At 35.9% G+C, this 14,342-nt stretch overlaps 1 protein-coding gene across 4 annotated transcripts in view; it reads left to right on the top strand.

Moving 5' to 3' along the window:
- LOC138691298 (pre-piRNA 3'-exonuclease trimmer-like) overlaps positions 1-14,342 on the top strand; it is a 355,843-nt gene that overhangs the window by 169,891 nt on the left and 171,610 nt on the right. For all 4 annotated transcript variants that reach the window (XM_069813142.1, XM_069813140.1, XM_069813143.1 and 1 more), the window contains one exon: positions 6,805-6,904. In XM_069813142.1, coding sequence (XP_069669243.1) covers positions 6,805-6,904 — 100 coding nt within the window. The remainder of the gene's footprint in view (positions 1-6,804; positions 6,905-14,342) is intronic.

Below are 14,342 nucleotides of genomic sequence, written 5' to 3'. Positions count from 1 at the left end.
TAAATATTAAAAAGCAAAGGCCTACAGAACCATCTCATATGAAGCTTCTTGTGTAATGGCTGGTGTACCACCTATAGCAATTGTAATAGAGGAGAGGGTATATCTTTACAAAGCTAGGCACAATTTAGCAGAATATGATCACCAGTGTGATGTGTCACTACCATTTAAGGAATGGCCCCATCCAGCAAGACAGGAAATGTAAAGTATAAAGGATGTAAACCACACAACACCATATGCAGTGGAAATCTTCACAGATGGCAGCAAGATGGGTGAAAAGGTTGGAGCAGGAGTAGCTATATATGCACAAGGAACCTTGTACAAACGAAGGAAATACAAATTAGGCAATACCTGTTCAAACAACCAAGCCGAACAAGTAGCAGTTCTTAAGAGTCTAGAAGAACTGATAGCTGACACAAACCTCACAAACAATAGCAGAACAGCAACCAACTACAACGACAGCAAAGTTACAATAGCTTCTCTGAAAAACCACTCTATACATAGCCACATAATAGAACAAATAAGAAATAAAATTCAGCAACTCATAAAGCAAAATTGGTCCATACATTTCGGTTGGGTCAAGGCACATATTGGTATCCAGGGCAACGAATTGGCTGACAAATTTGCCAAAGAGGCAGCAGTGATCAAGCAGTGAGCATAGTATAGGCTCTACAATACAATACCACTATCTACAGTCTCCACTCAGCAGAAGCAGAAAAGACTAACAAAATGACAAACACACTGGCAGAATGCCGAAAAAGGGGCTTTCTGCAGATCTTTGTTCCCAACAATAGAACAAAGATTAAAATTGAGGATAACAATAACACCGAAGTTTACAGCAATTGTCACTGGTCATAGTAAAACGAAGTCATAGGCCTGTCTGCAAAGATTCAAATTGTCAGAAAATTCCATATGTCCCTGCAACGAGGGAGATCAAACATCTGAACATTTAATTTATACATGCAAAATATTGGAAGCCCAAAGGACGATTCTAAGAAAACAAATTATAACTAGCAGAGGACATTGGCCAATTCTAACAGCAACATCATAGATAAGCATTGGCACTCATTTTTAAACTTTATTAGATCAATTGACTTCACGAAGCTCCAGTAGCAATAACATAACTAACTCACATGTATATACCTAATAATACTATTAACATTGATATATATATATATATATATATATATCAATGTTAACAGTATTAAAAAATTGTTGTTAAAATATGGCCATAAGTCATTTAAATATGCGCTCCTGCATATATGACTTATATGTCTAAAATGCAGGTAGTAGGCCATTGACGATACAATGAGGAGAGTTCGGTCGGCACCGTAGATTGTGTCCTGGCATGGCTCAGTTGGAAAGAGCGCTCAGAATGCAGAGCTGAGAGGTCCTGGGTTCGATTCCCGGTGCCAGAACGAATTTTTCTCAAATTATTAGGTATAAAAATGTTGACTACTAACACAAAATAGTAGTCGTGATTTTTCAATGAGGATGGCGAGACCTCAATATGAATATAGGTATATAACTCACATGTAGATAGAACATCCTTAAAATACAATACTCATACATTAAGATTTTGTAAATAGATGAAGTAGTAAACAAGTTCTTAGATTTAAGTTCATAATGTACATAGGAAACAAAACTTCAAATATGTTATTGTCAGATTGAAATTCTTAATGCTTCAGGACATAAAACGTATTGTAAGATGATAAACAAGCCTTAATGACGTAATCTTATAATATCAATATTCTTAAAGAGAGGATAGACCAAACATGCAACGACTAGATGGAAATATTTTATAATTTTTCCAACTTATAAATTGTATGTTCATTATTGTAGTCAAGTAAGATTCTGAGGTTTGCTAAATAGCTGATGTAATTGTAAATAAGTTATTCTTACATTTTAGTTGATAATGCGCATATAAACAATGTAAATAGTAGATAAAACTATAAATATTCTTTATTTAAGTTCACAATGCACCGACACATAAAAATTATTATAAAAGGGCAGACAAGTCTTAATAATGTAATTTTATAGTACCAATATTCTTAAAGGAAGAACACACGAATCATGCAAAAACTAGATGCAAATATATTTATATACTGTATATAAAATTTGAACTGGTAATGGAAATTACGGGAAAATGGCTGAATGGATTTTAATTAATGACCCCTCGTTTAGAAGCTTCACATCCAAGGATATGTGGAAAAATAGTAGTTTTCAGTGAAATATTAATTTTCCTACATAATTTTCCTGTTTTCCAAAATTCTTTCTATTTCTGTTATGACAGTTGTTTTTGTGGGCATTTGATTGAGAAGTTGATCTAATTCTAAATCTTTAAAGCCAATATACTTTGAACAAGTTTAAGTATGTATTCATTTTTCCATTTCTTTCATGTCTGTATGATTTGCTGAGTCGTCATTATTTGTATCCATCTGAATTTTTCTCTTTGAAGACTTGAAAGCAAGGTGAATGTTCTACCAATTGATTGCTAGTTGAGAAGTAGTAAATTCATTGGTAGGGTTACTACCTTTATCCTCAGGACAGGCCTTCAAATGTGTTAGCATTTCTTCCAATCCTGATGGATCAGCTATACCACCGTTACTCAGTCCACAGAGCCTCATTTGTTCAGTAACGAGTTATATCACGTGAAGGTGGGGATGGTATTTAGGTAGGACAGGTTACAGATAGTGCACTTCACTACCTTTTTTCACTTCCGAAATTATTTATTTTCAAATGAAATACATGAAATCAGAAAAAAATTAAACATCTCGAGTTCATGGTATGTGGTAAATGCAGATGTGCTTTGTGAATAAAATTAAATTTTGCGTTTACTCGTGAGAATATGGCCTAACATCATTAAACACACACCAAAAACCCCTTTTCTGCACATAAACATATTTCGCGTTTTCGTGATGCACCATAAAATCGTGTCCCAACTATTAAGTATTTTCAATTGCAGGATACTGGGCCACGAAATGCCGTTTTTTATTTCGTGTTTCCGAAAGTGCTTGTTTTTGTTTTTGCCAGTTATGCATATCATATTATAACGTTTTATACAAAACAATAATGAAATTTTATTGTTTCAACAATAGTCACTTTATAATTTAGTTTAAATACTCCCGTCAACAATGGGATTTCCACTCCACACAGTAATACAGTATTCGTTATTGCACTCTACAGACGACAATGACAATTTACTTGAATTATTGAAAACAACAATGTACTGTTAATCTTAACTAATGTTCACAAAGCACTATTTACAAATCTGAACTGTCAGTTCTCAGTTCACAGGTCGTTTGCCTTGTCTATTTCTTCTAGCTCAGTCACTCGAGTTCACAGTATCTCGAACCCCAGACCTTCAGAGACAGTCCACTGAACTTCGAACTCAGGTCCCCCAACTGCGTTCCACTGCACTCGAACTCAGGACTTTGGACGCTCACACAGCTGCAGACACATTCAAGTCGAACTCCAGTCTCGAAACTGGCTCCACTGCTACACAAGACTGGCTGGCTTGCTCTGCCCTGCTAAGCAAAAGTGCCGTATCTGCAGGAAAATTGAAAAATGGGGTTTTCACACTTTATAGGGTTTTGTACTCTTAGAAATTCATTGGACTAGGTAAAAATGCGGTATCTTCAATGACAAATGTAATATAAGCTTTTTATTTTGCCGTATCTGCACAAAATCGCTAGATAAACTAAGCAAGACTGCAGTATGTGTCTTATGCTACGCAAAAGTGCGGTATGTGAGTTGCAGATACTGCATTGTTGCTTAGTACCAAGCATATACCGCGGTCTTTCTTAGCATTGTCACACTATTTTTATCCACATGCCGCTTTCTGCTTCAGTATGCACCTGTCAGTGTTATATTAAACATCAATCTGTGTTAAAAGCAATTATAATTATGTCTTCTTCTTCTAGACGTAAACAATTAGTAAAATTAGCTTTGGAAAAATGTTCTTTATCCAACATGATAGAAAATGAAAATTTTAATTCAAGTGTTGCAAGTCAACTTACGAATTCTACCTTATGAGACATTCGCTTCAGTGGGAAAGAAATCTAAATTGAAACCTTTTGCATTTGTTTGGAATGAAGCTATTACAGGACGAAATAAGGAAGGTATTATAGGTACGTTTTACATGCTCCTGAAAGACACAGAGATGTCAAAATATGGTAATTTGGGTAGATAATTGTTCAAGCCAGAACAAGAACTGCTGTCTGTATTCTTTCTTGGTCTTTGTGGTGAATTCCAAGGAAATAGCTGACCAAGAAATCAACCTTTTCTGTTTTGAACCAGGACACACATTAAATTCTGCTTACAGTATTCATCACCAAGTTCAAAATATCTCTCAAAAAGCAGAAAAGAACATACGACTTTGACGATTTTGTAGACGCTTGTCAAGATGAAAATAATGGAAAAATGGAACTAATAAAGATAGATCACACAAACTTCCACAAAGGAAAGATTGCACTGCCCATCAGAAAAAAATTGCAAAACAACTACCTTACTTCAAGGGTATCGTTCATGTGAAATCAGTGAGAGGTAACTATGTATTGGAGTACAAAACAACATATAATGAAACTGAAAGTTACAAAACTTTAGATTTCCTGCAAAAGAAAGCACAGAAAAGACATGGCATGCAATTGCCTGAACATCTGTTATGTTTTTTTTTATTTAACGACGCTCGCAACTGCAGAGGTTATATCAGCGTCGCTGGATGTGCCGGAATTTTGTCCCGCAGGAGTTCTTTTACATGCCAGTAAATCTACTGACATGAGCCTGTCACATTTAAGCACACTTAAATGCCATCGACCTGGCCCGGGATCGAACCCGCAACCTTGGGCATAGAAGGCCAGCCTGAACATCTGGATAAGCCCTGTGGATTTGATCTTAAGAAGAGAGATAGAATTGAGAACACCTTGAAAGAAGGCATTCCAGAAAATTGACTTAAATTCTGGCGAGATTTACTAATACAGTAAATATTTTGTGCATACTTATGTTTAAAGATTGATTACTTATTACATTGTTAATACTATAATTTTGTTCGCGACTTAAATTGTCATTTTTTTTGTCTCTTATAATGTCATGTTATGAAATAATTAGAAAGGATTTATCATATGTATTCAATTTTTGTTACTAATGAGTTTCTGCATTTGCTATTGCATATTATTTATGTAGCATTATTAATTAAAATAGAGAATCGTCAATTTCAGAACTTAAACACAAGAGATACCTAGAATCATAAGGGTCTAAAGCACATTGTGGTGAATTTGTATATTTTAGCATATATGCATGTTCAGATATATTTTAATAGATATTGTGGGATGTATAAAATTGTACCATGAACAAATCAAAACCTAACATATTAGAAATCTGAATAATAATTTGAATATCATAAATTAATGTGAATTTTTCGATTCCGTACTTTGGGCCCTTATGGTTCTGGATGCCTGTTCTTTCATCTCTTAATTTTATCCAGATACCTCACTTCCCCTTAGCAGGGCGGCAACATACGGCATTTTGTAGTTAAGGCAGATATTTATATATTAAGTCATGCTGTATTAAAGAGCGGTATCTGCAGTTTCTATTAAGTGGCTGAATTAATATATTTTTTGTTTGTTTCAGTAATTTTGTAATGTCATATATAGCTGGAAACCACATAAATTATGTAATCATACGTAAAAATCGAAAGAGGCTGTACAGAAAACTTTAAACTCGTTTTTCTCGATACTTTGCTTTTTGTAGATACGGCACTTAGCCTTAGCAGGGCAGTGCTGTCCAATGACTAACAACAACAACTGCTCCCAGCTCACTTGCGTCTCTTCTTTTATAACCAAACCATAGTTTCGGGAAAGTACGATGCTCGAAATTTCTACTTCTACAGACTTCTGTTCTCGCTGCTTCTTCCTGGACGATTCTGTTCGGGAGGGTTCGTCCCCCCCTTTTGCCTCACGCCGCAGTGCATCTTCCCTTGCCCTCTCGGCATGCAGACGTTCCCCTTACATCCACCACACCGAAGCGACCAACGTTTCGTCTCCCGCACGCCCTGTCAGACACACGTTCGAATCCCGATGCAGCTGTCACAATACTTTAATACTGTGTACTTATGACCACTAGCTTTATTTCCAAGAATTTTGGACATTTAATCACATGTTCGAAATATGTTTTCTGTATTTGAAAAGAACCAATCATGATAGCACATTTTGAAAAAAACTAATCATGATACAGTAACTCACTATTGATTTAAATTTTTTAAAATAAGATGTAAGTGCATCAGACATGTTGAAAATGGGATGCGCACATTATTTTGTGGGTATTTTTTCCTAATTTTACTTGGAGAAATTGTGATGCGTACATTATGCAGTGTTGTCAATTATGAAAGTAACTGCTGTAATTCACAAACATATTTTGTAAGCTAGTTCGAACCAGGTAATATTAGTTCAAATGCAATGCTAAATAAACTGATTCTATTTTGTCATATTATATGAAAATTAATTCATGAGCCAAAAAGTTTTTTTTTTCCTTCATATGTTTTTTATTTCAGTATGGGTAACGTGGCAAGTGAGCACTGAATAACAAAGCAATATGAAAAAAATTGTTACTATATTTTTATTAGTTTTATTTTACACACAAATTACATTAGCAGTAACACACCATTTTCCATTTCAAAATCAATTTAATTTATTTACTTCAAAGTTTCTACCTAACACTATATAATCACAGTCTGTCAGATTGATAGAGGATATCTTACAGTATATGTGTATAATTTTTATGTGTGATAATTTCAAATTTTTTTTTAAATAGGCTTATTGATGGCAGACTATTATCAGGCAGGGAGCTTCTCATTGGTGTTACATCAAAAAAGAACTGTGTCAACGTTATTCGAGGGAGTGTTTCTCATATGGTAAGATTTCTGTTAAATTATATTTTATAGTAACAGAACAGTTCGTTTTTACATTGTAGGAAAGTTTCTAGAAATGTAAAATGTGTTTTGAAATTTTGGCATATGTGTAATACTACTAAAATTCATGTTGAATCTTTCGTGCACTACTTTTAACACTTGAATATAAATTATTGATTCAATGGCGATCTTACTCATGTTAATTATGTAAGCATGTGTGGCTTACAGCTGTTTCGGTGTTACTTGACACCATCCTCAGAGCCTACTAGATCTCGGCTCTATCTCAACTTCTCTACCTGTTGTGTGGGTGTGTTCGTGTGATGAAGAGTTGTGTCAAATAGTGTGTGTGTTCTGAAATTGATCTGTGTGTTGAGAATTTGATTAAGGCGTGTTTTAGTGTGTCTGTATATTTCATATTGTTCTAGTGTGTTGAGTTTTTGGTTTTTGGGTTGTAGCCTATGTGTAGGATTTCCATGTCTGTATTTATGTTGTTGTGTGTGTGGTTAGCATATGCCGAACACATAACTAATGCTAACCACACATACAACAACATAAATACAGACATGGAAATTCTACACATACTACAACCCATACATTTATGTTGTTGTGTGTGTGGTTAGCATATGCTGAACACATAACTAATGCTAATCACACATGCAACAACATAAATACAGACATGGAAATCCTACACATACAACCCAAAAACCAAAAACTCAACACACTAGAACAATATGAAATATACAGACACACTAAAACACACCCTAATCAAATTCTCAACACACAGATCAATTTCAGAATACACACACTATTTGACACAACTCTTCACCACATGAATGCACCCACACAACAGGCAGCGAAGTTGAGATAGTGCCGAGATCTAGTAGGCTCTGAGGATGGTGTCAAGTAACACTGCAACAGCTGTAAGCCACACATGCTTACATAATTAACACGAGTAAGATCGCCATTTAATCAATTATTTCTACTAAAATTAATTAATGCAACAAGTTTTAACTTTTATACTACATTTAAACAAGAGAATACAAAATGTTATACTTCATACATAAACTTCAAACTCTCTATTTCACATAAAATAGCATTTCATGCTCATTTACAAAAAAAAAAAAAAAAAAAAAAAAAAAACCAATGGTAATGAATCTTGACACAGCATAAAACAAAGTGAGAAATCCCTTCCTTCAACCTAATAATCGATATAGTCAAGCTCTCTACATCGAACCTCACCTCATATGCCTACCAAGAGCATGAATGATACTTTGGCATCTATGGGAGCATGTTCGCACAAGCTTTCAAATGTTCTGTTGAGATATATTTCTCCATTCTTCATTCAGTATAATATTTGCAAGTTCTTGGAGTTCTGTGGGACCTAATGGCATTTAAGATAAATCTTTCTAGCATGTCTCAAATTGTGTTCTCTGAAAACATTACTGACTGTTTGGTCATTAATTGTTACTTCAGGTATCATCCTGAGATCGTTTTAGAAGCAGTGGAAGTTTGCTGACATAGAGCAGAATGAACCAGAAATCTGTCCTAACTTTTAGATGTCCTTCATTTTTATTATTACCTTGACCATGTCTCCTCTTGTACTGGTCTGTCTGAATTGTTTGACAACTCTGTATATAACTGACACAGAGATGGCAGTCTTCAGTGACATGGTGATAAGTCCATCCTGTTCATTGAGAGTAACAGCTCTTGAAACTTTAACTCCGTTCATATCAACCATTTTGTAGTGCCTTTGGAATAACATCTGATTAGTACTACAAGAATGATCAATGCTTGAAATATGTCTGAAAAAAATCATTGTGAGTCATGAAGATCATCACAAAATAGCTATATCTTTATACTAAGAATACAGAGAGCAACCCAAATCTGTTCCACCAACTTTTTGAGCCATCTATTTCTAATATAGCCTACATATCACTTAATGCAGACTTCTGTACAAGTATGAGGTAGATTATAACAGTGATCTTTATATTAGCTAACAGTGAAGAGAAAATGTTACGAAGACGAGATGAAATTATGGCTCCAACAACTCAGTCTTCAGCTAGAATAAAAATTTCGTGTTTGCAGTGCATGAAGCATCATTCTGGATAATCCTTGATAAGAATATGTTACCTTTGCTACTTGTGACCTACGTGGAAATACACTGGTCAAAAAAAGTTTTGCAAATTACAGAATTTTTTATTTCTGGATCAGATGTGTCACAGATTTCTCTGCATTTCTACTACATGTCAAGTGCTTAAAGAAAACACAAAATAAAATTGTAAACTTTTTACACACACACACACACAACAATAAAAAAAAAAATCTGTCTTAATTAGCAACAAAAATCCATATCTCATTGATTTGACAAAACAAAACAAAAACACATCTTGAGTCAATTAAATAATGTGTGTGGTCTCCATGAACTCGTACACATCTCTGGACATTATGTGTCATGCTGGAATCCAAGTTACCTAATTCATTTTGAGAAAGATTGCCCTATTCATGTATGGCAGCTGGTATCAGATCCCTTATGGTTTCTGGAAGGTGTGGACGATTGGCTATTGCTCTTTTCAGAATGTACCATTCATGTTCTACACAATTCATATCTGGAGAGGCTGCTGGTCATTTCATCCTATGAATTTCATGTCTCTGCACCAGCACCAGCACGGTGGGGATGGGCATTATCATCCATGAATGTGAATCTTGCTCCAATATCCTGTGGAAATTCAGTAACAATGTGTCAAAGAACATTGTCCTCGTATTTCTGTGCATCCATGTTGTCCTGTATGTGAACTAATGGTATACGATGTCCCTACATGACTCCTACTGCTGGTAGTGTTCAACCATATACAATTCATTGCAACATTGACCATTGGATCTCCACACACCAATGCTGTTGTTATCTGGATGGAGGCCAATTCTTACTTCATCTATAAACTATGTTTGCTTCCATTGTTCCTGAGTCCAGTTTACATGGTCTCTGGCCCATGTTACACACTGTGCTCTGTGTTGTGGAGTGAGTCGAGGAACCTTCAGAGGTCTTTGGGAACGTAACCCTACATCATGCAGTCGATTTTGTACTGTTTGAGTTGATATGGTGTCCCCTATAGCCCTGTGAAGGTCCCTCTGTAACTGAGTTGCAGTGGATGTAGGGCATCACCGCGCAGAAATACAGAAATATTGGTCTTCTCCAGCCATTGTTTTATGTGGTCATTCTGCTCCATGTCGTCTGCTATGGAATTAGTTTCCTGGAATTTCTTCCATACTCTAGAAACATCACTTTGATTATAACCTATGATTCCTGCTATTTCCATTTGTGTCATACCTTGTTGTCTTAAAGTGACTATTCTAATGCAATCTACTGGTAATAGTGTGTGTCGTGGCATTATTGTAATGTAAACACAAAGAAACAGCAACCTCTCTGACCATTCTCATATCAGCCTTTTTTATCGAAAACTATATGATACTGGTTGTTCATAAAAAATTTTGGTAACCAAAACCTATGTAAGGAATCGATTGGTGGTAGTACCATTTCCTGTAACAAACTGGAAATAGGGGTACCTGTGGTCAACTTCGAAATTTCAAATGAGAACATGGGTCATTGAAGGTACCATTGGAAACTACTTTTAAAAAGAAACAACTTTTACTGAAACTTTTTTTATCTAACTTTTATTGCTTACTCACAAAGCAACAAAAATGTTATCTTCTGAGAAATGCTGTATGTTGTTTATGTACGTACACTCTCCATAGTAAGTGTTCAAAATGTACGCCACCCTGTGCTTAAACAGTTTTCTGATCACCTCCTAACATCCAAGATTGCACTTCAGCACAGCTAAGAGACCCACGGGCTTTTCTAATTCTTTGTTTCATGTCTTTTCTGGTTATTGGGAGCACCTGGTAGACCATGTTTTTAATTCTCCCCCACAAGAAGGCTTACCATTTGACACAGGATTGCACCATAATACAGTGTTTAAAATTCTGAAAGACAACAGCTTTCATTCGTACCATATTCATCTCCATCAGGAACTTGGGGGACATGTTTTCCAGACTTGTGTTGATTTCTGCAACTGGTTTCTAAACAACGACTGTGATTTCGAGCTCAGAATTCTGTGGACTGATGAGACAACTTTCAAAAATAATGGTCAGGTGAATATCTACAATGCCCATTACTGGTCTCTGGTTAATCCACACTGTCTATGTGAAGTGGATTACCAGCACATGTGGAACCTCAATACATGGTATGGCCTCCTCAGACACCGAATCATAGGACCATACCTTTTTGAGGAGAACTTGAATGGTAGAATGCACGCTTACTCTGAAACATTATGCACCAGTTGCTTCATGATGTTCCCCTTGTACTTCGGTTAATGATGTGGCTTCAGCAGGATGACTGTATGGCTCACTTTTCACATAGGCTCGACGAGTTATTAATCAGTTATTTCCCCTACGTTGGATTGTATGAGGAGGACCAGTAGCTTGGCCAGCCTGATCTCCTGACTTCGCTCCAAATGAGTTCTTCTTGTAGGAGAGAATTAAAGACATGTTCTACCAGGTGCGTCCAACAACTAGAGAAGACATGAAACAAACAATTAGAGAAGTCTGTGGGTCTCTCAGCTATGCTGAAGTGCAATCATGGATGTTAGGAGGTGATCAAAACATTGTTTAGCACAGGGTGGCGTACATTTTGGACACTTACTATGAAAAGTGTATGTACATAAACAACATACAGCATTTCTCAGAAGATACCATTTTTGTTGCTTTGTGAGTAAACAATAAAAGTTAGAAAAAAAAAAGTTTCAGTGAAAGTTTCCAATGGTACCTTCAATGACCCATGTTCTCATTTGAAATTTCGAAGTTGACCACAAGTACCCCTACTTCCGGTTTGTTATGGGAAATGGTACTACGACCAATCAATTCTTTACATAGGTCTTGGTTATCAAAATTTTTTTTATGAACAACAAGTATCACATAGTTTTCGAGGAAAAAGGCTGATACGGGTGGTCTGAAACATCTGGTATATTATATGGGACTTATTTTACCTTAACCTGTACTCAACAGAAACCTGTGCACAATAGAAAAAAAATGTGGTACCATGTGATTCCATTATGGATAGGTTTCACTGTAGTGAGATTTATAAATTTTTGAATAAAAGAAGCAATTATTAGTAAATTGAAGAATCTTAGAGAAAAATTATTTAAATTGAGAACAAATTGAGCTTCAAAATGAGAAAGAGAAGAAAATTGTTGTTACCATTCTTATTAGCAGCAAGAAGGAATGGGCACTTTGCAATAATGAGAAAGGCAAACTGAAAGTAAATGGGGAAATGTACGACTTGGAAAGTTGCCAAGAGAATATGGATCCCCATGAGTTTGGGACAAAATGCAGTCAAGGGGTATGCACACAAAGGAAGCATGCAAACGCTGGTAACCTGCTCGCTGGCTGCCAGTGCCGATTGCCTGCGCCTGTCGACGCTGAGTGGTGGACACAGAGAATGCGTGTTAAAGTGGTAAAACCTGCCAGTTGCTTTCACGATGACTAGCTCGTCTGATGAAGACTTTCTTCTATATTTTGATAGTCTCATATAGATTTATTAAGAGAGACAAGAAAAGCAATTTGCATTCATCAATAAATCTTTGTAAAAAAATGGTGTTGTGAATAATATCACTTCTTTAATGAGCTGAATGCAGACGAAGATACATTTCTTCAGTATACCAGAATCACTTTGGACACATTTTATTACATTTTTAATGCAATGGAACATCTTTTAACCAAAAACTGGTGTAATTGATATCTATGGTAGTAGGTTTTTTTTAAAAAGTGTAGATGTTCATCTCCTCACGTTCTTGATCACGTTTTCTACTGCCACCAGCGTGGCTCAGTCGGTTAAGGCACTTGTCTGCCGGTCTGAAGTTGCGCTCGGGCGCGGGTTCGATCCCCGCTTGGGCTGATTACCTGGTTGGGTTTTTCCGAGGTTTTCCCCAACCATAAGGTGAATGCCAGGTAATCTATGGCGAATCCTCGGCCCCATCTCGCCAAATACCATCTCGCTATCACCAATCTCATCGACACTAAATAACCTCGTAGTTGATACAGCGTCGTTAAATAACCAACCAAAAAAACCGTTTTCTACTTGTTTTCTTTTGTAAATATTGAAGCTTCTGCCTTTCAATATGTAGCAAGAATCATTTAATACATCTATTGGCCTACGTCTTTTTTTTCTGTAACAGATACACAAGAGGATTCCAAAAACGTTGTAGTAGGCCTAATATCAGGGGCTCTGACACAGTAGGCCGTGGGTTATCGTTAGATCTCGGATTTTAGGTTAAATACCTATTTTTATTTGTAGAGATAAATCAAAACTAGTTAAATATCTTCATATTTTATATACGATATGAATATTTGAAAGTGGTTTTATGGTTCTTAAAAATGCCTATTTTTAATGTTTTAGAGCGTAAAATTTTCCATTTCTCTTTGTTACGTAGGCCTATATATTTTTAAATTTTCGTGTAGCATGAAAGAGAAAGTTTTGAATGTCATGGGGTGCGTATGGTACAAGTATCCTATAACAGTTTGGTTGTAGGAAAGAAGAAATTCCTGGAAGGACTGGTTTTGTTGAGCACTTGAACAGACAGTAGAAATGTGAAGAATAGGAAGGGTGTACGTAGTTCTCCCTAAAGAAATCAGCATGGTAAATATTGCTAGATTTAAATAGGTATCCATTGCTTCAGTATCATTGAGAAGCATTTTTTCCATTATAAAATGGCTCTGTATAAGAAAAGGCAAAGATCGACGATAGAAAATTAGAGAAAAACGTAGTTATGTATTGAAATGCCAATTATGAATAATGTGTTAACTGTAAATTCATTGGTAAATTAATTAATTTAATTGTAATATAAACACTTATGTATTAGCAGCCTTAGAGCACTGAGGCGTCCACACCTGTGGAGTAACGGTTAGCACGTCTGGCCGCGAAACCAGGTGGCCCAGGTTCGATTCCCGGTCGGGGCAAGTTACCTGGTTGAGGTTTTTTCCGGGGTTTTCCCTCAACCCAATATGAGCAAATGCTGGGTAACTTTCGGTGTTGGACCCCAGATTCATTTCACCAGCATTATCACCTTCATCTCATTCAGATGCTAAATAACCTGAGATGTTGATAAAGCGTCGTAAAATAACCTACTAAAAAAAAAAAAAAAAAGCACTGAGGCCGATGAATTATTTAAAAACTATGTACCGGTATTCAGAATTTAAGACTTAACAGAAATGAAGTTTCTAACCACAATATTTTTCTTACTGTTTTGTCACTGTATACCGTAATATTCAATACTCACTAATTAATTGCATTTTTATAGTTAATGTAGTTCGTGTGGCTAGAAATTACATTTTAGTTGCATAAAATAGTAATTTTAGCTGCATAAAAATAGTAATTTTAACTACTTGAAAT

Source organism: Periplaneta americana, chromosome 16, assembly GCF_040183065.1.
Source record: "Periplaneta americana isolate PAMFEO1 chromosome 16, P.americana_PAMFEO1_priV1, whole genome shotgun sequence".
NCBI classification, from domain to species: Eukaryota; Metazoa; Arthropoda; class Insecta; order Blattodea; family Blattidae; genus Periplaneta; species Periplaneta americana.
Note: the sequence above shows the minus strand (reverse complement) of the source record. Positions and strands in the feature narration are given on the sequence as shown.